Source organism: Oculina patagonica, chromosome 6, assembly GCF_052425735.1.
Source record: "Oculina patagonica isolate OP01 chromosome 6, crgOcupat, whole genome shotgun sequence".
NCBI lineage: Eukaryota > Metazoa > Cnidaria > Anthozoa > Scleractinia > Oculinidae > Oculina > Oculina patagonica.
Window position 1 is genome coordinate 37,764,887 of NC_135763.1, and position 24,963 is coordinate 37,789,849.

A 24,963-nucleotide genomic window follows, 5' to 3' on the forward strand; every position below is an offset into this window, starting at 1 on the left:
CGACCTTGATTATTCCGGATATCACAAAAAAAACTCATCCAATAATTGTTAAATATTGAACAGTAGGTTACTCACCTATACACTTTCCATTCTTTTCCTTCCAAAAGCCTTCTTTACATGGGCAAAGGTGAGAATTGGGTAACAAAGGATCGATCATGCAATAAGCGTTACTGCCGCATTTGGCGTTCTTGGGACAGGACTTTGCCGCTAAAAACAGAGATGTTTCTTTATTAGTGCGATGAACTCCATTATTTGTTGAAAAGGCTGGCCGTTGCAATAGGCGTTCGGGAGACTGGAGAGTGCAAACTGCAGAGAGCAGAGCGCAGACTACAGACTACAGATTGCAGACTGCAGACTGCAGTCTGCATAAACTTTCTTTTACGATAAATAAGAAAAAAGTTTCATTCATTTTGAGCCCCCAGTAACAGTAGGAAGCCTCAAAAGGTTGATATTTTTCAATTAATTCGCATTCTTTCGTGCTGCCTGGTTTTGCGGCTTTTACTTTTGTGTCTGCAAAGACACCGATCGCGGCTGGTATTTAACGCGTTGAAATAATAGTGAAATAACAGTGCTCTAAACTTTTCGGAGTGGCTGGGATATCGTTGCGACTTGTATCAGTTTGTCGCTTAGTTTTATTCTCAAAATCAACCAATTTCAGAGGCAATATTTGTCTCGGCAAATATAAAGTTTTCAGTCATGAAAACTTGCGAAAGAGAAACATTTAAACAAGCAAAGAAGAATTTCGATAATTTTTTCAGCCGATCCCGCAGCCTTTCTAATTTCTTACCTCTGCAGTAGTCACCGTTCCCAGCGTACATTCCGACACAGCGACATTTGTTATCGACACCACACTTTGCATGTTGCTTGCCTGCGCTTTTGCCGGGACAATCCTCATCAGAGGAACATTGTTTTGGTGGATCTGTAGATGATCATAAAGTAAATTTAGAGTAAGTAAGTAAGCAAGCAAGCAAGCAAGCAGTCAGTCAGTCAGTCAGTCAGTCAGTCAGTCAGTCAGTCAGTCAGGTGGTCGGTCAACCCTGCGCTTTGAATGGCTACCCGAGCTTTTAGGGCTCGCTCGAGTTTATGTCATTTCAGTTCTTAATTCATAAGTTAATTGACCAATTAATAAATCCTTTATTGACCAAGCTTGTTTGGTAAAGATGGCGGGATATTGCCTTTGGCCTCCTTTTTTTTGCACACAACAGTACAACAACAACAATAATACTCCTGCCTATTTTTTAATAATCCAATATAAAAACAAGCTAAAGAAAGTCCTTCTTATATAAAGAAGAATAAATTTGAAGCTATTTTTACATGGCCACACATCATACTCAAAACGACGTTTAGCGCGATGAAGCTTTTTCCCGCATGTTCCGTTCCCTATGTACAAAATGCTTGTAGCTGATACATCGTGTAGATTACATGACGTGTAAATGAGGCATAAAATGATTTCTTACCTGCTTTGCATTTCATCCCGTCTCCATGATACTCAAAACGACAAGTGCACGACTTCTTATAACAATGAGAATATGAAGGGCAGTCTTTGTCCGTCACACAATGACCGTGCTTTTTTACATCTTTATTCGGTTCATTAACTGTCAAGGCAAGAAGAAACAGATCATCTTAGCTGTCATTCATCATTTATAAACAGTCACTTCCCGGACTAAAATCTTACCAGTTATTTAACATGTTTTACTTCGGTCCTTTTATCTGATTTCTCGATACAGTGAAACCCCGTTATACCAAGGGAGCAGTAACATTATATCGTTTTATCGAGGAAGCGTTATATGGAAACTCCCGATATACAACAATATGGGCGCAAAACAACCGATAATATCGTTATATGTCCTTTTATTATATGGCTACCATAGTACGCGCGCTCTGATTGGCTGCTGAGCGGGCATTATTTTCTTGTAATGACCGGGCATTATGAAAATTTTTCTCGGCTCGACGGTTTTTTGAGTTGTGAGTAAAAGCTACTAGCAAGGGGGCAAAAACAACAAAAATGCCGACAAAATATAACTATCTTTTCAATAACTGAAAGAAAAATATAAGCATACCGATACTTCTTTAGTATGAGCGACGAAGAGAGCCACAAGAGAGCGAGTTTTACCTCCAGTGTTTTTTCCCTTGATTATACTCTTTTTTTGAATAGTGCTTAAACGCCATATAATAAATAACGTATTAACCTCGTCCGTTCGGTCATTACAGGGGAATCTCAGACCTCGGCCTTGATGTATTGACCTCGCTGTCGCTCGGTCAATACATCAAGGCCTCGGTCTGAGATTCCCCTGTAATGACCTCACTCTCGGTTAATAAGTAGTATTTACTGCATACAGTAAAAAACCCGCGAGTAAGAACCTAACATTTAAGAACTTGTTAGGCTAAAACTTGAAAATTAGACAACATTTTTTATAAGAACCTATTTAGCCTAAAATTTCAAAATAGGTGCTTATTTTCTAAAATTGATTAAAAATGTTTTCTTTTGGGCCGGGAAAATAAGTTTGAACAAACCTTTACTGTACATGTATACAATGTCATGTTCTGAATGAAAAGTGCTTCATTTTTACATAAACAGTTGTCTGGTATGCGAATGTTATACAAATAATGGGCTGAATATTACTAAAAGTTCTATTAGCAACAATGTAAGTTTTTCCTCAGAAAATAAGAACCAATTAAGAACCTAAAAAGCCTAAATTTGTGTTAGCTACCATTTATGTAAAAACCAGACTGTTTAGGCTAACCTGAAAAAAACTAGGTTCTTACACGCGGGTTTTTACTGTATTATCGAAATAGATTTGACAATTGATCGTCGGAGCAGAACGTCAGCTTTAAAAATTGGCTACGGCGGTTAAATAACCTTTATCAACTTACAGTTGATCATGTGTTGTACTTGGCTGCTGAAAAGTTATTTTAGAAAATAACAACAATCGTGCAACAATCGGTTTATCAGTATTTAAATGGGACGAGATCGTTGTTCAACCATTACTGTTGTGGCATAAATACATTTTACGAAATCCTTAAAAAACCAAAGCCGATCAACAGTCATTCAGACTTAAATCATTCACATTAATTATAATTCTAACACGAAATCCTACAAAAGTGTTGCCGCAACAAGCTAAGTAAATTGCGAAAAAACAATAAAACAAAAAATCGTCCAGGGCGCAATGCCACGCCATATATATTAGCTTTTAAGGCAATAATACGTGAAGGGATAAGTCATAGGAGCTCCGTAATTCTTTAAGGTAGGTTACTTAGAAGCTTTAAACTTTAAATTGGCAGCGAACGAAGCGATGTCAAGCATAACACTACATTTAAAAGGCATAGAGTGTCTGAAAGTACCATTTTTGGAACAAAATATACCCCATATTTGGAAGCGTGTATATATACGCGCGTTCAAGAGTGAAAGGGTTAAATTGACAGAGCAACAGTCCTTTGTGGATAAACTCACGGCAATATAACAAACAAAGATGATTTCTTACCATTGAAAATAACATTTTCATACAAACCGAGATTAGCTTGAAGGATATTTGGGCTGACGTTAATCAAGTTTAGCAAACCGTTTTAACCTTCTCAAATCCATGTTATTGGTGAGTTTTTTTCCCACAGAAAAAGACTCTATTTTATGTAAGCGTGCGCTAATAACCAGAAATTATTTAAGCATTTCTTACCTTAATTAATATAGCTGTCAGTATATTCTATATTTTCAGCCCAACTATTTCTCCTTAATTGCTGAGAACTGTCCAATTTGGGATTAAATTTGAATAGTTTTAAAAAGAACTTACAGTTAAACTTAAGTCCGGGATGGTTTATTCCCATTGACCTCTTTAGCTTCCTGAACACGCGATCTGAAATGGGTAAACAAAACATTCAAGATGAAGAAACATCCCGAAAGTATCTTTAATTACTATTACGAAGCACTAAACTGGAAAAAAGGTGGAAAAGGATACAAATGCTTTACAGAAAATTACATACACCATGTTTTTGTGATAGAAGACAGTCATGGATCGTGTTTCGTTAAGGCCCGCTGTTTCCGGAGTCAAAAGAAAAGCGAAGATCCCCACACAATAAATTTTAAATTGAAAAGTGACAAGTGAAGAGGAACTGTTACGGAAGGAAAATGTTCTTAATTTGAATTGTAAAGCTGGGTAAGTTCTTACAACCACGCTAGACAAGTGAATCAGTACATGACTATACAAGATACTCTGTCTTGTTGTGCAATGTTTTTTACTATTATTGTGTTTGTTATGTTAGCCTAGCTAAGGACCTAACCATATCCTATTAAGCTTTAATATGTGGAACATATTATGAGTGGTGCTTTCAATTATATATTTTATCCAAAAATCAAGTTACTTGAGCTACCTTGCTAACTATTAACTAGTATTTCATAACTGGAATAATTAAAATGGCTCCCGACAGAAAAACCTGTTTGTGTTATGTGGTCTATTCATCTGTATATTACTGAAAATACTGGAACCAGTTCTGCGATCGGTAGGAGACATTTAAAGAAGGTTTTTTAAGCCGATCTGTTTTTTCTGTCTAAATTTTCGGTGACATCTGTTCACCTTCATCAGAGTAAGTGAAAGTTCGTTGGTGCTCGCGCTACAAATTCGCACTACAAATCATCTGTATTGCTTATTTTTAAAATCATGTGGTGGTGAATTTTTAAATTTGTATAATCTGTTGTTGTAGGATTGGAAGACATTGCAATCATGTTTTGGGCCTTTTGTATTTGCTGAACTACTCGTGTTTATTAGGAATCAAGTAAATTCCAGTAAATAAAACCTGCACTAGTTTTCCTCAAGAATTGCATAAACCAAGCGAGGATAGTGTTGACCCAGAGTCAGCCATGACGTGTATATAGTAAAGCATCATCAGACATGGCTGACACGTAAAGTACATCGGTTACTTGCAAATTTTGATGTTTGAGGAAAAGACCTACTGCGTGATTAACTTTATTTTATTTTAACATGACATGACTGAGCAGTCAGGCAAAATTGAGAATTTGATCAACATGCATGATGCCGAAAAAAGAAAAAAAAACATGTAGTTTTGTTTTTCAAAAGACTGAACAGTCAGGCAAATTTTTATTTGTAAAAATATTCTCAAAGTAGAAATGTCACACACAGATGGTATAAGTTCCATTAACTCGAATCACGCGGCGTTTAATCGAATAAATACGGTATACTAATTTTAAGGGACTCGCGCGTTAGGATAAAAACACGCTCACACAAATGACAAATTTAACTGCGCCACAAAGCGTGCGAATTTGATTCATGAACAAGTTGGTGAATATATGCGATGAAACGCAATAAAATGACGTATAAAAACCTGTAAATTCAACGTGGTTATACTCAGAATAAAAAACGACCTTTTGGCAGTGTTGCTTTCATCAGTAATAACAAGTTGATGGGCTCCTGGTAATAAATATAATAGTTGCTAAAGTTTGCGAAAAAAAAAAGATGGAAAAACTTTAAGTTTTTATCAGTGACTCGTTGCTACAAGCTTGGCGCGCGCACTTGTTTAGCGCCGTGATTTTCAAAACTTTTGAATTTTTCAATTTCCATCTTCTTTTTTAGAAATAGTCGTAAAAGCTATAACATTCTTAAAAGGGAAAATCTCAGCTACATGTCACTAAGCACATTTTGCTAATCGCTAAAAACTAACCGTTAAGTGCTAAAATGTTTTAAGTTGATTCTACAAAAAAAATCAATTCCGTGCACATGTTTACAAAACTTACCGTTTTTCTTGGCATGAAGACTACAAATGCAAAAAACGATCACCAGGAAGATGAGAATCTGTCTTTTGTCAAGTCCCATCCTGGGACATGTTTTCTTTAGGTGACTACTGCCATTGCTTCGACAAACGAACGTTTATTAAAATTGAATTATATACGTCATACTGTTCAGAACGACGTATCCCGGCTTTCTTTTCGAGCTCAAATCTCAGCTTCGTTCTTTATTTAACCTGAGTATCATGCCTTCCTAAGGGGAGGGGAGGGAAGGAAATAGTGCTTCTACCCTTTCTCCCTTCCCCTTCAGAAAAGCCTGATACTCAGGCTATTCTTTATTTTAGCGACATCACCATCATTTCTTTCGACATTAAAAAAGGTTTGGCTGTAAAAATGGCAAAACGTACATTTCTTACTTCAGGAGGGGGGGGGGGGTGGTGTTTAACTACATTTAACAATTATCCTGCGAAATCGCGCGGAATATCGCCTGATACTTAGCCGACGAGGCCGTAGGCCGAGTGGGCTAAAATCAGACGATATTCCGCAAGATTGAGCAGGATAATTGTTTTATTATTCAACAAATTGTCAACGAAACACATTTTGCAGCTAGAAAAACTGTAATTATGCAGCGCTTTACAAGACTTCGGACGAATCTTCGCAACCTACGTATATCGCAGGATATCTGTTATGTACGGATGACAGATATCAGTAACATTTTGACCATATATGGGCAGCGCGCGCACTAGTTGAATAATAATTAGTGGTAGCCTGCAAGTAGAATCACATGTGGGTCACATGCATATGCACGCGCGAGCGACAAAGCCGCCACAACATGTCGAAGAGCAAAGCAAACCGGCGATGCACAAAAATTGAGCCTTCTCTGATCTGACCGGTTAGCATGCATTTCAGGACGTTTCTGACAAGTTTCAAGTAATTACTTAACACATAACAGTTATTCTGCGATTTGATGGGCATGTTTCAGTATTCTGTTTACATGGAAAACCAGTATAAAGAGGAAGGAAGACGCAACTGCAATAATAACAAGGGTGTTTATTGTATAACCAAGAAGGACAAGATTCAAATTATAAAAACAAGAAGACAAACCCAACACAACTCTTTTAAATCTCTGATTTAACTTTTGTGGCGTACAACACATCAATTCAATAAGATTCTATCTTTATGGGAACTGAATACTAGAGAGGACTGCTACAACTTACAAACTTCACTAATGAAGCTTTTTATAAAGCGACCTTGAAGTGCTATTTAAATAAAACATCGGTTAGAATGTTAAAGATTGTGATGCTATAAAGAACGTAAGTACTACACGTCCAAGGCCTTCTAGCATTTGGAGAATGCGAAAGTCGGAATAGAAGGAAAGGCGCGGTTACTCTTCTTTGGTTGAAAAGGCCAGGCGTCCAAGCAAACCAAGGGCCATAAAGACGCTCAGGTGACATGCGAAATGAGAAGAATTCCCAGAACTGGGTTGAACTCCAAGCCCATCACGATTACCTGTATATAGGAGAAAAAAATATGAGAAAATGTTTTAGCTTCTTTGCCGTTATTGCTCAGTAGCAGCTCTTGCACGGAATTACATGAATAGCTCGCTACCATATGAAAGAACAACAGAACAAACAACAGGGACAATGTCCCTAGCCCAAAAACAATAGTAACTGCTACACAAGACCAGACTACCAGTAGAAATACAAGCTCATGAGAGCTGCTACACTACCGTACAGAAAATATTTCTTGTTAGCTGCCCAAATTCTCCTGTTGCTTAGTGGTAGAACGTGCAATCGGCTATTTCGACTGTCACGTGTTTCACCAAGTGACTCACCTCCAATACACTGCGCTTGTTTAGTTCGTTTGTAACCAGTCTTGCATTTAAATTTTCCACGACGACACACTTCATGTTTTTTACACTTACATTTAAACGTTCCTAGAAAGTGAAATAAAAGTGTAAGTGTTGTAAAACGAGGAATCAATTACGGAAACATGTTTCCAGCATGTTTCTGAATCCGAAACATGTTTTCTCGTTTTGCCGGGCCAGTTTCTTGAAACGTTACGGTGATTCCCAAGTATTGCACTGCCCATCCATACTATAATTTCACGTATATTCCACGTGCGTGATTACTGTGGTTTGTTCTTTACGGCTGGACCAGCCCAGAGTGATAGATTGTCATTTTTTGGAAAACGAGTGTGGTGACCTATCATTTTTTTCTGTTGTTTTGAATTGAGAACTAAGTTACTTTATGTAAAATAAATATAGACCATAGTCGGAAACGGGAATTTAACAAACAATTGCGTCTATAATTATAATGATATTATAAGACATTATTGCGTGTAAATAAAATGCTGCTGCTCCTAAACGAGCATGGGTAACCACCATTTTCAGTTCACAATTCCATCTGATAAAACGATAATCCGAATAGGCGAAGTTTGACAAAAATATTTTTACAGATTCTATTTCAGTTGAATTACCTTAGGGGCTAAGCCACGATGTATAAGTATTATTTTTGCCATCTACATCTTCAGAAAAGACAAGCTTACCAATACATAATCCGTTCGCCCCATCAGTAAATCCAGATGGACACGGAATACAAGTGTATGAACCAATAGTGTTTGTACAGCGGTTGCCTGAGCATCTGGCCTTGCCTGTGGCGCATTCATCAATATCTGTTGGAAGCAAAAGAGTCTCTTGCCCGCTTGCACTTTTCTGGGAGGCGATAAGACGGTCAAAGATGGAGTTGCCGATGTATAATACAGCTTATAACAGCCAAAGTGCTTTCTTAGAACTCGCGAATTTCTCAAACCCGTCAGTTGATCGCTATACAAAATTCAAATATAAACATACGTCATGTAGCAACACACGAAAAATAACTACTCGAAACCAGGTCCTTATTAAGAGTCCAAGAGTTTTTCAGTTCGCTTTAACGTGACAACAATCCTTGGGATACGGACATAATTTCAATCATTTTTGGAGTTAATCATCATTCTCTAGTCAAATTTTTTAATCATAACCGACTCCGTTACCTGCCTCAGCCAAAAAATCAGTGGAATTATGTTAATATCACGAAGCGTTAGTTTCATATAATAAGGTAGTTTATCGATATGTATATGTTTTTTTCCAATGAGTATATAATCACGTTTCACCTTCACAAGTCAATTGATCGTTTTTGAAGATCGTCTTGTAACCTTTCTCACAAATACATCCCATGGTTCCACCTGATACTACTCCACATATTGCGCCATCAGGACACTCCAGACCTTTCTTTTCACAATTGCTCATTTCTGAAAAGACAAACATGTTTTTATCTTAAATTTGGTACCTCGACGATCAATAAATGTTTTATGTACAGAAAAAACTAAGTCTACTTTTGATTTGAATAATGATCCGCGCCTTTTCAATGTGAATGCATTATTGAATCGACTAACGGGTTCAATTTTCAAAGAATCGATTCATTAATGTACTCTTGGGGGGTACGCTTCTCTTGGCATGACTGTAACCGTGAGCGTTAGAAATATAACAGGAATGTTATTGTGTCATTACAAAAAATATACCAGTCAGAGACAAGATAAAGAACAAAGAAACGGCAAGTGTAATTTTCCAAACAACCCAGGAGAAAATAAGTTTATAGCGCACACGTGTGGAAGAAAGGCAGCATCACATCATTGTATGTAGTTTTTTTGTATTTTTAGTCTCAATATCTTTGAACCACATCAAGTCTATCCGTTTTCTAGGCGAGTGTTTCAAACATCCTGAACATACATTATATACAGCCAGTATACAGTAGTTAACCAAATACGCAGAAAGAAGTAAAGGTGGATTAGGCACACGCTACTAAAAATCCCAGGACTACGTGATCATGGACGGCGGAGCATTTTTTCAACTGGGGGGGGGGGCTGACTAGTGACTTGAAGTCGGGGGGGGGGGGGGCTTAAGAGACTCTTCCGTTATTAACTATTTATTTTTTCTGTAAAAGTGGGGGGGGGGGGTAAAGCCCCCCCGGCCCCCCCGGCTCAGCCGTCCCTGGTGATACATTAGATACATTTGTCTCAATGTATTTGGGCCACATCAAGTCTATATCTACTTGCTTTCTAGGCGAGTGTTTCAAAAATCATGCCCATTTCATTTAAAGTGTAAAAAATCGACTAAATGTTTACTTTCCAACCCGTTCCATGCATTATGTACAGTAAACAGTAGTTCTATAACCAAATGCGCAGAAAGAAGTGAAGGTGGATTAGGCAGACGCTAAAAAATCCCAGGACTGCGTGACAAGACAAGCGCTATCTTGGTATCCCCAGTCTAAAATCGTTCTGAATGACGTGACTATGTGGAGTGCCTTATGCTCCTTAGAGCTAACAGAGCTAAAGGGGCTAAGTGAGTAACGTAATTAATCTAATGTTTGCAAAACTTACCAACACACGATCCATTGGATTTTTTATATCCTGGATCACACTTGCAGTCAGGCGTTTGAGGAAACAATGGATCCACAACACAAGTCGAGTGTTTACCACACCGAAACCCCTCTGGACATGGCAGCGAATCTGTAATTGAAATCACGGCATTTTAAAAGAAGACATTCCGTATGCATCACAGTTTTTGAAGCCGATTAGTTTCAATAACCACTTAAGCCCCTGGGAGGTTCTCATTGCAGTTCATCCAAGAAACACTCATGCAAAAACAAAATAGGCAACCAACAATAGTTTCTTACAATAAGAAATAATTTTGTCGATTTTGTAGACCGGAGGTACAAGAAAGTCTGGATTGACTTTAACTACGCTGTTTTTTTTTTTATAAGAATCTAGTTTAAAAGAATATCGAGGCTGAAATTTGCGATTTTTTAAGAATATTTTAAGAATATACCCGAGGGTGAGATTTTGAAAAGAATATAATTTTGAGTTGAAAACTTGTAAAACAATACAATTAAATTTGTTTTAACTGAACCGTATAAAATCCCTTATTTCTTACTAAGGTAAGGGAAGGAACTAGCCAATAAAAGCGATGGAACAGCATAATGTAAAACGATACAGATCTGGACACCAAACACTTGTAATTGGCCCCAATACATGCAAAAACGAAAATTTCAAACAGTATTATCAAAGAATTTTCATAAGAATATTTTCAGCCTAAAGCCGGAAGAAAAATAAGAATATTCAGCCGGGATATTCTTATAAAATAAAGAGTGTAATGGTTAAGAATTGGTGTCCGTGAAAGTTTCAACTACAGTCAGCGTTTAGATCTGCAAGATCAACTTAGCAAGGAAATGGGCTGAGAGTTTTACTGATAGCTAAGAAATAACCGAAAATTATTTGATAACTGGGATTTCAGCACTCCCATCCATACCAAGGTACAAATGTCGTGCGCTGTTGCGACTCGATTCATACAAAGTATGTGACAATAAAATAGCAAAGATAACACACTTACTCCTACAGAAGAGTCCGTTTCCAGTTCTATGGCCTTGACAATAGCACCTTTTCATAACACATTTAGCGTTCCTATGACAATCATTTTGTAATTCGCACAGATGTAAACGTGCTGAAGAAATAAAAAAAGCATTTTCATTTGTCGGAATAACAAACATCACGTATTTCATAGCTACAAAGGACAATCAACACCCGCACACACCGAGACGATACTATCGGTAAACAAATCAGAGACCACTGATGAACATGGATAGGCAACCAGCTGCCCATGGGCCACAGTTGCCTTCTACGAGTTGCACTAAACTGGAGAAGGGAAACGCAAAAGAGGAAGACCAAGAACACTCTTGGTTTGATGCATAATTGGCGGCAGCAGACAGAGTATCTTGGATGAGTACAATTTACGGCGCTATTCTCTATGTGGAGAGAAAGAATGATGATGATGATGATGATGGGTGATGATGATGATGATGATGACGAGTATAAACCTGTACTATCCAAATAACATGATGGCACGTGGATAGGCGCCCGAGACGACGTCTTTTCTAATATTTTATCCGTTGCTTACCGAGTACCGACGAAAGGTAACAGTTACAAGGGGACAAAAGCTGGGGGAAATATAACTTACGATGCCTGCAAGTCTTTCCATCCTTGATGAGTTCATCCATGCACTTGCACTCGCCATCTACGCACGTGGAATAATTCGTGTTGCACTCTTTATTGGACGAACATTCTAAGAGTAAAAAGAAAAACTTGAAACGAAGAATTTTTTAAAAAAACAACGATCTAGTTATTCGATACGAGGCGGACAATGACTTGGAGTAAATAAATCGTAGTCTCAGACCGGATGGCACGGTCACATACTAAAATGGATTGCATCAGAAAAAAAAGAAAGCCAGAGAGCTATACAAGCGTGGTAGAGAACTGGGAAAACTAAGAGGCTGTGAACGGTCGGGAATGATAGCAGAATATTTGCGGTCTTATTGCCTCACCGGGGGCGAAGGAGATAAGTAAGTGAGTTTTATCCAAGAGGGCTTAGAGCGGTTTTCACTTGAGTGTCGAAAGTAATTTGCGTTTGCTTTGGTTTTGCGTTCACTACGCTTAGTGATTGGTTTAAAAATTTCGCGCCACTTTTTCGGCCAATCAGGAGTAAAACCAAAACCAATCGTGACGCGCCGCGCACGTTTTCCCGCGCTTCGTGTCAGCTACATGTATTTGCTTCGAGTTTTGATTGGTTCACTCGATTGTCTGTGTTCTTTGTGATTGGCCAGAGTAATTACTTTGGTTTTGGTTTTACGACACTCAATTGAATATGCTCTATGACCTCAATGTCCCGGATGACTTACCCAGACACTTCCCACTTTCATTGAAGACTTTGTAACCCTCCTCACATCTGCAATGAGGTCTTTTAAGAAGCAAGGGGTCAAGAAGACATACACCATGACTACCACAATGATTCTTCGTGTGATCACATGGCCGCGATGCTGCAATAGAAGCGAAAGAAAATTTCTTTAAATTTATCCGGGCACAAATTTACAAAATTACTCTTTGTGAAATGACGGTACAGCTGTATATGCTATAAGTCTGCTGATGAAAGTTTCGTACAGATTCAAATTCAGATTTTTATTATTTGCACTATATACAAAAATCATACGATAGTTAAAAGAGCGAAGAAAATACATAAATAGAGGAAAGTTTATGTACAATAAATTAACTAAACTACAATGTGCTCAATGACCAAAATAGCCTGAGTTTAGCTTGGTCAGTCACTGACACGTACAAACAACAGACAAGAAAAAAATAGCCAGAAAAAGTGCAAAATGAATATCAAAAGTATACTTGTGGAATAAATATGAAAACACAATAAATGTGTTAAAGGATAACAAGCAGTATTAAGCCAATTTTCCAAGTTAATTTCGCGACTTAGGCAGCTGACAGATGCATTGTGCGTCTCCCAGCGCTCAAAGGATCGATCGATGATAACGATTATTGCCGGTTCAATATTCCCAAAGGAGGAGGACATTGGGGGTTGCTGAACACCATATTACCGCAAAAAAGTCGTAAAATATCGCAATATCATAGAAAGCTTGTATTGGTGGCAGATTCGTTGACACGAGGACAAAAAAAAGATGCAAAACGAGCGGCGAGACCACGGACTTAAACGACTTTCAAAACAGTCAAATTGTGGATTAAAATGTCTGACAAAATAAAACACTCCGCTCATGTTGCTTCCGGAACGACCAGAAACGGCTAAAAATGGTCGGAAAAAGTGAAGGATACCTTTTTATACCGACTGTCAGACTTACCTCTGCAGTATTTTCCATTTCCAATATACCATCCTTGACAGATACATTTACCTTGCAGGCATTTGGCCTTAGCATCGCAGTCAAAATCTGCTCTGCACACTTGGATGGGTGCTACGGATAACGAATAACAATATAGTAAGCTGTAAATAATTCACAATCGAAAAGATTAAATCAGCCAGAGGCAGTGTAGGCAGTATTTACATAAGTCGTGTCATTCCGTTAAGAAGCCGTAAAGCCACAAAATTGAGAAGAAATGGAGGAGAAAGCACATCCTCGGACTCTGGCGGCCCCTGTGCTTAGTGTTAATGTTTTACCAGCAGCATTTCGTTGCAGAACATTTCGAGTTACTAACACTTTTAGCTGTTAATGAAGTCAAAAGTGACGTCATAGTGGTGACCTCTATAATACGGACACCTCTCTAATACGGACACTTCGCTCTGTCCCTTCGGTGTCCGTATTAGAGAGGTTCAACTTTACTAACAAATAATACTCCAGTTATGTTGCTGGTAACTCTGTTCTTACCAGGTTTGCATTCCTTCCCTTCCCTTATCAGCTCATCTTTACACTTGCATTCTCCATTAACACATTTGCCGGAGTTTTCATCATAATTGCAGTCAACATTGGCAAGACACTCTAAAAAGCAACAATATTACAACACTCATGACGGGAGTTGTGCACATGGCGGCAATAAGGCTTATTTTAGTCTAAGCGGGAGCGTTATGTTTACAAAGAGGGGAAACAGTGAACTATCAGCGGTTGTTTAAAGGGGTGGATAACACTATCCGCCTGACAAATCAATATCCAGTGGACGACGTTGTAGGTTATTTTTGCACTTATCGAGTGGGAAGTGATGTATTAGGTTGACCAGGGTCAAAGACTGGCCAAGTACTATTTACATCATTACGTAACTGTTTTCTGTGTCAAGATGACCAGCAAATTTCCCGACTGTAACGTTTCATGTTCCCATGATTTCTTGTGGAGAATAAGCTCGTCGTTTAAGCTTACTATTCAGTAGACGACATAATTTATGGCACGAAGCAAACATGACAAATGTTATAACAACTCTTCTCGGAAAATTTACATTCTTATAGATTCTCTGAGGAAGACCGCAGAAGGTGATCGAAAATTTAGAGTATCGTTTTATATTTTTAGACCTGTTTTAAACATTTTAATATTTTAAGCTATGACTACAGATCGCTCCAGCAGTTTTATTTTAGATTCTATTTTGTTTTCTTTTATCTGTTATTTTAGTGGAACATCTGTAAACTAGCTATTCTTAGCTAAGCATGTTTCCCACTTTAAATAAAGTATTGTATTGTATTGTATGGCAACAGTTTCCGTGCTCTGTAACATTTTCACTATTAAACAAAAGCCTACTATAAAAGCACTCGCCTACACATGATTTTCCAGTGTTGCTATAGTAAAAACCCGCGTTACATTTGCAGTGAATGTCCCTGACCATCAAAGGATCTATCAGACAGGTAGCGCGACTACATTTCTTGTTTGGACAGGGTTTTCCCTCTGGTGAAAAATGAATGAATATTTGTTATAATAGAACATCGTTATTGGTTAAAAAATCTGGTACAACTGGTTCAAAATTAAAACTACACGGTTATACAGTAAAATTAGTAAAACCTCGCGTATAAGAACCTGGGTTTTAAGAACCTATGAGGTTAAAATTTTCATTTTAAACTCCCTTTACATAAGAACATATTAAGGCTAAAATTTCAAGTAAGGTTCTTACCAGTGGAGTTGCTGTAAAAGTTTCTCCTCGTTGCTCGTTAGAGCGTCATAGAGAACTCCAAAAGAGGCAATACTGTAGGTTGATTGCTTGGAACTGGTTATGAATGTTCTGTATTTGTCTCAAGATTTTCTTGGTATCAACTTTGAAATCGCATTTCAGAGTTTGTTTGTTATGTTTTTGAGCATTGTGATATAAATGATATACATTGTATTATGAGATGATGTTTATAACTTATTTAAATGAAATTGATATGAAAACATAAGAACCTATAAAAGAACCCTGGTAGTCTAAACTTGCTATAAGTACCATTTATAATTTAGACTATATTCAAAAATCTAGGTTCTTATACGCGGGGTTTTACTGTAATTACCTCTGCAGTATTTCCCATTTCCGACGTATTTTCCTTGACAAATACATCTTCCTCGTTCGCATTTCGCCCGAGAATGACAATCATAGTCTGTTTTGCATTTGTGAAAAGGCGCTGAAAAAAATAGATCGATTAACACTCTGAAGCATTAAGACGGAATCCACTAGGAAGTCGAGTAATATTTATTAAAGTTGGACAAAAATCAAGTACCAGAATAATTTAAATCCTATTGCGTTATTTCCTACCCTTAATAAAAGGTAAAGATGTAAGTAATTATCCGTGATAACACCAACAACAATTTCTTATCAGAGTCTGAGAAAATGAATTTCAAAGTTCACAAGGTATAGGCAAAATCTCACGTGTAGCCATTTTGTAAATTCGTCTTAAGCGAGTCAGTGGAATTCAGCGGAACTTCGAAATTTGTTTTCGATGTTTGGTGTTGTTAGAAAAGATTTCTTTTGATAAGATATTTGAAGCAGTAACAAAAAAGTTTGCAATAAGGTGGAAATAATTCTGGTACAACAATTTCTTATCAGAGCCTGAGAAAATGATATTCAAAGTTCACAAGCTATGGGCAAAAGCTCACATCTTTTAAGCGATTCATGGGAATTCAGTGGAACTTCGAAATTTGTTTTCGATGTTTGGTGTTGTTAGAAAAGATTTCTTTCGATAAGATATTTGAAGCAGTAACACAAAAGCTTGCAATCAGGTGTGAATAGTTTTGGTACATAATTTTGTCCAATAACTACTCGAAGTCCCGGCGGATTTCCTCTTAAAACCTATAAGGTTACAACTTTGGGGTAACTATAAAAGGTGTCTCAAATTTTCCTTTTCCTGCTCCATTTATTTTTTATAAATTTTAAAACTTTGAAATGGCGTTTTTGGGGCTTCTTTAGGATTAAAAATGCATAAAAAATTAATGGAGAAAAAACAGAAAAATCTGAGACACCGTTTTTAGACCAATGTATGTAGATCAATTTCCACATAAAAGTTTGGGCTCCCACGTAAATGTGTTCTCAAATAAGCCTAATGTTGCGTAACATCCTAAATACAAACGAGATGCTGACGTTGATTATAATGGTCTATATGATCAAAACAAAATCTACAATTAAAATCTTCATTGAATAAGCTTTCAGAAAATGTAAACTTTATTGGGGTTACCATTGATGGTTTTCACACAATTTCACTTAAAACGAAAACGCCAATTTTCCTTTCGTGATACCTTAATGCTGACGAGTGATTCAATTGCTTTTTCTCTGAGCTCTCCTAAATTTTTATGATTTTCAGTTATCTCGTTGGAAATGAAACAAAAACACTGTTTTATGAGATCGGCCAGAAATCAACGAATCCAACTTTTCTTCTCTTTGGAACTTTGGTGGAAGATATTTACCGAGTGGTAAAGGAACGAGGCCACTATCCCTCGCTTATTCAGTAAATGTTTATGTATATCTGCCCAGTAATTGTTGAAGTTTATACCAAACAGTGAAATGGCCTGCGCCTAAAACTTAAATGTTCTCACCAGCTTCGCATTTTGTCTTGCCCAGTCTAAGCTCTTCCTTGCACCCGCACTTCCCTTTAATACATATAGAATAGCGCTGCCGGCATTGTCTGTTGGTAAAACAATCTACAAAAGAACACAAGACAGTAGTAATAGGTGATATCAAAACATTCAAATCTGCCTGGCGCCCTAATATTAATCTGTTTCAGGAGCCTCTTTCAACTTTGCTACTGTGAACCAAGGTGCAGCTCTTAATTAATTGGTCAGCGGTGAACTAAAAAAACACGCGAACACGATACGCTTTACACCTGAGCCCGCGATATGGCCGTGTGATACTGGTCAGCGTTACCTTGTTTTGACAGCTGTCAATTGACCATAATGGGATGTTCAATATCAAAGACGCAAGCCGACGTTAACCCGTTATCCTATTTCTGCGGTATGGCCGCCATGTTGCGCGACGTCCCACGTAGTACGTAAAGCGTCCGCCCCCACGGACCATATACTGCTAGCCTTGATGACTATGAAAAATCAAATTCATGGTTTTTTTTTTGCAGGCTTGAACCATTGAAACCAGTATTAAATCAATATTAAACACTAGTTAACTCACCTACACAATTTCCATTCTTGTCTTTCCAAAAGCCTTCTTTACATGCGCAAAGGTGAGATTTTGGATGCAAGGGATCGATCATGCAATAAGCGTTACTGCCGCATTTTTTCGACATATGCGGACAGGAGTTCGCCGCTGATAAAAAAAGAGATGTGTCTTTGTTAGTTTGATGTGTTTCATAATTGTTAAGAAGTGGCTGGCCGGTGAAACACGTGGGAAACAAAACTACATTTGAAAATTGAAGTTACCAAGTGTTTGTCACTTTAAGAGGATAAACTTATGAGTTTGATTTTAAGGTTAAAAGAATGCCATTAAAATGTTTTAGAATGCTAGTTTTTGCACGGCCATATTTTCACTGAGCTCCCAGTCTTTAGTATCCTGATTGCAGAGCAACTGATTGCACTAGGACGGCATGACAGCTTTCCAAATACTCTCGAATGCTCACCATGCTTTTTTATTCCAAGCTGGGGATAGTTTTTACATAAAAAACTAAATTGATCTAGTTAAAATCGCGAGATTCTTAAGTAAAATATAAAGTCACTTTTTAATCGACGTTCTCGTCGCCGTCGCCGTCGTGGTTGCTTAAATTCCCTATTATTACTTCAACCACATTCAGTAATCTTATTTCGAAATTTATATTCTCGAAGCAAATACACGAGGCCGGCACGGAGCGCGGAAAAAACGTGTGCGAGCGAGTCACGATTGGTTTTGGCTTAAGTTCTGATTGGCTGAGAAAGTGGCGCGAGATTTTTAAGCCAAACACTAAACGTAGTACACAAAACCAAAGCAAATGCAAATTACTTTCAAAACTCAAGTGAAAACCGCTCTATTTGACGACTAGTAACATCAAATGTGTTTAAAGGAACTGTAGTTACCATGGCGACAAAATACCCTGCGGGTTCTTGGCCATTGGGCTATGATAGAAGGAAAGCTTGACTTGCGAACGTTCGAGAAACTTTTCAACAAGCCACAAAAAATCGATATGTTTTTACTTCACGAGCATCTTTAGTTCAGCTAATTACGCAATCTTTCTAATTTCTTACCTCTGCAGTAGTATCCGTTTCCAGCGTACATTCCAACACAGCGACATGTTCGTTCAATACACTTTGCCTTTTCAAAGCTACTCGGTTTCCCAGGACAATCTTTATCGTAGGTACAGGCTGGAGGTGCATCTGGAGATGACCAAATGCAAGAAAGTGTTAAAGTCAGTCAGTCAGTCAGTCAGTTAGTCAGTCAGTCAGTCAGTTAGTCAGTCAGTCAGTCACTCACTCACTCCGTCCGTCCGTTATTAATTTTAAAGGTATAAGTTTGTCAGTATCGAGTATTATAAGCCAGCTTTATATTAACCAACATATCACTGGTGAGTGCTGAGACTCCAGTTATCAATAGACCTGTTTCGATTGGGCGTTGTGCTGCCCTATTACATACCATGTGATGATACTCTTGAGAATTCTTGCTTTCAAATTCTTAAATAGTCGAGTGTACATGAATGAATAAATTTTATGTGGATAAAAGGAAAATTCTTTAGAGGACAGCACGTGGTCTGTAATGGAAAAACAAACCGCCCAAGCGAAAAAGGTCTATTATCAGTGTAATTAGGGGCTAAGATTGTCATAAAATGATCTTTGTACCAAACAAATAAGCAAGCAAGGGCTGAGATGTACAGGAGGCCCATTCTATTGAATAATTGTTAACTATTTTACATTGCCACCCGTCATGCTCAAAATCACGACGTTTAGCGGAATAAAGTTCCCGCATGTTCACAATGTACAAAATGTTTTCAGTCGATACCTCGTGCAAACTACATGACGTGTATAAAGCATAAACTGATTTCTTACATGCTTTGCATTTCTCCCCGTCCCCATAATACTCAAAACGACAAGCGCACAAGTTGTTAACACAATGAGAATATGTAGGGCAGTGTTTGTCCGTCAGACAAGGATACTTTCCACCTATTTTCGCTGTCAAGGCAAGAGGAAACATATTATTTTAGCTGTGATTACAATAACACAATGGCTGCGGTCACATCTACGACGTAACTAAAGTTTAACTATAGTTAGTCTCAAGTTACGTGACGTCATACCTAACTATAGTTAGTGCTTTCTGTCGTCTTTGCGGTCACACCAATGCAGTTAACTATAGTTAGTTCTGATTAGGTTGTGAATAATTTGGTATTTAAATTAGTTCATGACAGCCCCTAGGCCTGTTGTTTATTTGTGTCCAGTTGTTCCTCTATTTTTTCTATTTTTGCACGGCATTTCGGCGTTGAAGAAAATAAAATGAAGTAAGGATGCTAGAAAACGAAGAATTCGAGCTTAATTTTGCTAACATTGATGATATGTAATTTCTTGGCATGTTGTTTTTCTTGTTTTCCTTCCCTTGACGCTTTGTATTGCAAATTTATGTTCATCTCGCACGTGCGAAAAGAATTGTCGCATTCTGATTGGCTTTTCGTTTGCAAACTTAAGACTAACCCATGAACCTTGCTTGGGTATAAATATAGTTAGTGTGTATTGTTTTGGATCAGCGAGGCGTAAATTTTCTAACTATAGTTAGGGCGAGCAGAGAAGCGGTCACATTACCGAAATAGCTAACTATAGTTAACGCCGTCCTAACTATAGTTAGCAGTCTAGATGTGACCGCAGCCAATACTAATTTTATTGTCAACTCCCCATGGGGGCTTTTCAGAGACAATAAAAAAATAAAAAAATATAATATTAATTAAATAGTCTATAAAAATTATTGATAAAATTATTTACAATGATAGAATAAAAATCTTAAATGTCTATAAAAAGTAATTGCTAAAAACTAATCGCATGAGGAGTTTATGACATTAAAAACTGATTTAAAAGATAAGCTTTCATTTTGCGTTTAAAAATAATAAGGGATTCGCTTAATTTAAAATGGGGTTTCAGTGAATTCCACAAAGTTACAGTTCTGTTTATGTGAATTTGGGATTTTGGTCTCCCTTAGGGTTGTTATATTTTACTAGAACTAAAATCTTACACGCTTTATTCATCCCTTGTTTTCGTCAATCCTGTTATCTGGTTATCATATCATGTTGGGGTGATTCCAGTTCCGGGAAAGATGGTCTAACCTAGGGTATCTGCCTCGGCTAGACCTTCAAACTTACAGATAAATCACTACATTGTACATGTAGCATACTTACTTGCTTACTTATCCTCATTGGACCCATGAGGACTCTTGAGGCCGGACATGTAGCATAGCTGCTATTTTATTTACCTGAAGCCATGCAGTAAGGATCCCTCCATCTTCCAAAATATCCAAAATCACACTTGCAAGATGCAATACCATCCTTCATAAGACAGTGAGAGTTCTTGCTGACCTCTTCGGACCAACCCATTTTGCAGGGGTTCATCCCCCAGTGTTCGGCTGCACACCTATCCCCCCCTGTTAAAACGGCAATTTTTATAAATTATAAATGATTATGAATATGTCAGTTATTTTAGGCCTGCAATGCGTGCAGGCTTGGCGTGCAGTGCTTTTTAATAGAGCCCTGTATAAACTCACTCAAGATAATCTTGTTGAGTTATTGAGGGCTGCTACAAAACATCAACTTTTCTTTAACGGACATCTTTATGAGCAAATAGACGGAGTGAAAGGAGTTTATGATCCACTGTATCGAAAGCTTTCAAGAGATCGAGAAAGGCTGTACCTGTTATTAATTATCACTTGTCCATGTTTTGTAGAACTGAATCTTCAAAGTAGTGAGCCAAGCTAATGGAGGTGGAGCGTCTAGGTCTAAAGCTAAATATTCTGCATTATGGCTCCAGAGAGAGTGGTCAGAAACCAAATGAATCAAATGATTTACACCTTTAAGGCGGATCCGAAACAATAATGAAAGTTGCTAACTCATTAACATGACCTGTGCACAAATTCTAAAGTAAAATAGGTATATAGTCTGCGTTTGAGCCTAGTGGCCCATCAGGTCGGAGCTTATCCCGGTTTCAGTAGCATGAAGCGACTAACTATTTTCAGGAGACTAAAAGTATTTCTACTCTGTACTGGATGGGATGCTTATCCAACGCAAGCCTACCCGCAGCATTACATTTGCGAGTCCAGTCCCTGAACTCCCTCTTCCACGCGCCCTTTATAGGGGTTGAACCCCTATAAAACGCGCGCGGAAAAGAGAGTTCAGTGACTGGGCTATACATTTGCTAGTACACACCCATTTATACATCTGGGGAGAGAGAGGCATTATGAGAGTAACGTGTTTGCCCAAGAACACAACGTAGTGTCCCGGCCAGGGCTCGCACCCGGACCGCTCGATCCGGAGTCCAGCATGCCAACCATTACGCCACCGCGCCTTTCATACAATTTCTAAACTGGGAAGTAAATTTCCTTTCAAAAAGAAGCTCTTGATATTCGCAAATAACAAGAGGTCATGGGACAAAAAGAAGAACGTAAATAAAACGTCATTTTACGCAGCAATCATTCCCGCCAGTTTCATAATGCAGCTTAGATGAGTCGTCGGAAGATTGAAAAGCGCGAAGAAGTTATTTTTTGAAAAAAATAAAAGAGGAAAGCAGCTTGTTTTTAAAGTGAGCTTTTGTACTTACTTTGACACGCAATTTGTCCATCTCCAAAAGCATATGGTTCAACACAATGACACTCTCTTCGGATGCAAACGGCGTCTCCTTTTAAACAGTCCTTGTCAGATTCGCAACTTGCTAGCACAGCTGAAACAATAAACACCAATAAAACGGATTATATTTAACAGTTATTCCACGAGCGCGCGTTAGATATGAGATGGTAGGTAGCCACCGAGTTGCGTAGCGCCGAGTTGGCTATAACAATCTCATATCCAACAAGCACAAGTGGAATAATTGCTTTATTAAAAACACCCAAATAATTGCAATATTTGAGCTTTCCGGCTGTTTTTGTTTACGCGTATCGGCTGCCATATTTGTGGTCAATGGTATATGAGCTCATATACCATTGCCTGTTAACCAATCAAAACTTAGGAATTGCAATAAACCATTGTTAGTTTTTAATAACAGCGGATAGCTCGGAACATTTGGGTAAAATTAGCTATAGTTTTTCAAATTAAAGTTGATTTTTGTTCATCGGAGCTGAGCGCCAGTTTTCAAATTTGGTTACGGCGGTTAATTTATCTTTACTAACTTCAAGTTGTTAAAATGTTTCACTGTCAGCCGACTACGTTTTTTCTACAACAATCAGTTTCTCAGTACTCTAATCGGACGCGATCGTATTCCAAATAAAATCGATTACGAAATTCTAAAACTGAAACTAAAATCGATCAAGAGTCATTCAGACTTTGATCATTCGCATTAATTCTAATTCGAATACAATCGTACAACGTATTGCTGCAACAAGTTAATTGCAAAAACAAACAGACAAAAATATCGTCCAGCGCGCAATGTCACACCAAAAAAGATATTTTTCAATTTTTCAAGGGTTTTTGTGGAGAGGTCTTTAGGAGCTGTATATGTTATTTTGCGGGGGAAGAAAAATTTGGGCCATATAACTAAAAATTTTGTTTCAATTATTAAAAATTTTTTAAAAAAATTTTATATTTTTTTTTTAAAAAATTTTTTTTTTTTTTTTTTGGTTTTTTTTTATTTTTTTTTTTTTTTTAAAAAAGCACACAAAAAAAAAAAAAAACAAAAAAAATTTCCCCCCCGCGCGCGCCAAAAAAAAAAAAAAAAAAAAAATAAAAATATATATATAAAAAAAAATTAATAAAAAAAAAAAAAAAAAAAAAACTAGACGTTTCGGCAGCGCTGCCTCCACCAGCAGTGAAATGTGATCGTTTGAAAAGAAGCAATGGAAAGACTAAGTGTACTTTGGTTTTTTATTGATAACTCGTATGCTAGCCTTACACGCGCTTTTTCTGCGCGTCTGGTTTTCGCAATGGAAAGTTTTGAATTTCCATCGGGACGGTTGTTTTTTTAGGAATACCCATAAACGCTGTAAAGGTCATGTTACAGAGTAAGGCCATGTTAAGGCCACATTGTTGTATTAGAAAAAATAATTTCGTGCAATATTGTAAGAGGCACATTCTGTTAACCGAACATGTTGTAGATTTTTAAATTAAACGTTAGTTTGCAACATCGTTCTAAGAATTTTTTTAACCTTCAAAAAATCGTTGCTACGACAATGTTGCGTTAAGTCGTCCCGTGTGTCAAGGATAAAATCGCCGTTAAATCGTCGCAAAATGGTCTCGGACGATTACCATTCTCGTGAACCATTTGTTGGAGAATACCTAGCGCGCGCGTCCCTTAAGTAAATGATCCATTAAATTCAGGGATCAACATTTCTAAAAATAAAATTATCTACAACTAAAACTTACGATAATCCCGCCAGGCGTTAAGACTATCAGTGAAGAAAACAATCACCAGTAAAGTGAGGATCTGTCTTATGACAAGTCCCATTCTAAGAAAGTATTGAATTCCATTTGAGTGCTAGGTACGTACTGCCATTGTTTCACCGAACGAATTGTCAAATTGAATTATATACGTCATAATGTTTAAACCTACATCACCCGGCTTCCTTTTTTGAGGTGGGCTAAATTTTTTGTTTCATTCTATACTTTTTATGGATTTGACATCAAAAATGTTTTTGCTCTAAAAATGTACAAAACGCTCATATCTTACCTCAGAAGCGTTCTAAACATGCTAAACCGAATTTAGCGGTAGCCTGCAATTTAAGTGGGCTAACATTTGGGTCACATGCACGCGCGAGCGACAAAGCCGCCAAGAGTTAGTCGATGAGCAAACGAGCCTGCGATGCACAAACTGAAATTGAGCCTGCTCTGATCAATGCAAATGTTTTCCTTTCCGCTTCGCGTAAGCAAAGTAAAAATACCATATACTGGAAAGAGAGAAAGGTAATTAAACCGTCAATTAATCATGTTTGGTGACGACCGACTAGATCGGCACTTAGTTAAAAGTTTGCCTGTTTGTTACATTATGTTAGCATGGAGTTACGTCTTTGATTTCTTTCAAGCAAGTTACAAGTAATTTCTATATTTGTCACCATATTTCTTAATTATAAAAGTTTGTTTTTCAGTAAGCTCCACATAAAACAGTCTGTAAATGCTTGAAAAATTTAAATTCACAGTAAAAATCCCTGACCCCCCGGTAAACAGCAATCCAACCAAAGCCGTAAAATGACTATAACGAGAACGAATTGTATTGTATTGTAAGAAATCTTAATGTATTACAGTTGTTCTTTTTGTATCAATTTAATTATTTACTGCATGCAATTTCAAAAAAATTAAGCCTTATCCCACCATTGTAAAAGAT

At 37.6% G+C, this 24,963-nt stretch overlaps 2 protein-coding genes across 3 annotated transcripts in view; both read right to left on the reverse strand.

Annotated features, from left to right (window-relative positions):
• LOC144657745 (uncharacterized) overlaps positions 1–5,872 on the reverse strand; it is a 39,409-nt gene extending 33,537 nt beyond the window's left edge. The window contains exons 1-5 of one of the 2 annotated variants that reach the window (XM_078518091.1): positions 5,741–5,869; positions 3,786–3,848; positions 1,458–1,595; positions 788–919; positions 76–207 (exon numbers count right to left, since the gene is read on the reverse strand). In XM_078518091.1, coding sequence (XP_078374217.1) covers positions 76–207; positions 788–919; positions 1,458–1,595; positions 3,786–3,848; positions 5,741–5,819 — 544 coding nt within the window. In that variant the 5' untranslated portion in view covers positions 5,820–5,869. Of the gene's footprint in view, positions 1–75; positions 208–787; positions 920–1,457; positions 1,596–3,785; positions 3,849–5,740 lie in introns of both variants that reach the window. The other variant, XM_078518093.1, reaches the window with a different exon arrangement.
• Positions 5,873–6,764: 892 nt separating this feature from the next.
• On the reverse strand, positions 6,765–24,146 carry LOC144657744 (uncharacterized). Its single transcript, XM_078518090.1, has 19 exons — positions 24,009–24,146; positions 22,255–22,374; positions 20,918–21,085; positions 19,513–19,635; positions 18,718–18,846; positions 17,675–17,809; positions 17,089–17,193; positions 15,573–15,683; positions 14,851–14,979; positions 13,981–14,091; positions 13,459–13,569; positions 12,499–12,636; positions 11,781–11,885; positions 11,157–11,267; positions 10,148–10,276; positions 8,882–9,019; positions 8,279–8,404; positions 7,566–7,667; positions 6,765–7,240 (listed from the first exon to the last, which is right to left on the reverse strand). Exons 1-19 carry the CDS (start codon positions 24,088–24,090, stop codon positions 7,116–7,118), a joined length of 2,298 nt encoding a protein of 765 aa, XP_078374216.1. The 5' UTR covers positions 24,091–24,146; the 3' UTR covers positions 6,765–7,115.
• Between the last annotated feature and the right edge of the window lie 817 nt (positions 24,147–24,963).

Bases quoted from the DNA above. Each gene is read 5' to 3' on its own strand.
- LOC144657744 (XM_078518090.1), bottom strand. From the start codon at position 24,090: ATGGGACTTGTCATAAGACAGATCCTCACTTTACTGGTGATTGTTTTC. The intron at 14,980-15,572 runs GTAATTACAGTA...ATTTTTCACCAG, and splicing joins AAATGGGAAATACTGCAGAG to AGGGAAAACCCTGTCCAAAC. The intron at 10,277-11,156 runs GTAAGTGTGTTA...TTTCAATTACAG, and splicing joins AAACGGACTCTTCTGTAGGA to ATTCGCTGCCATGTCCAGAG.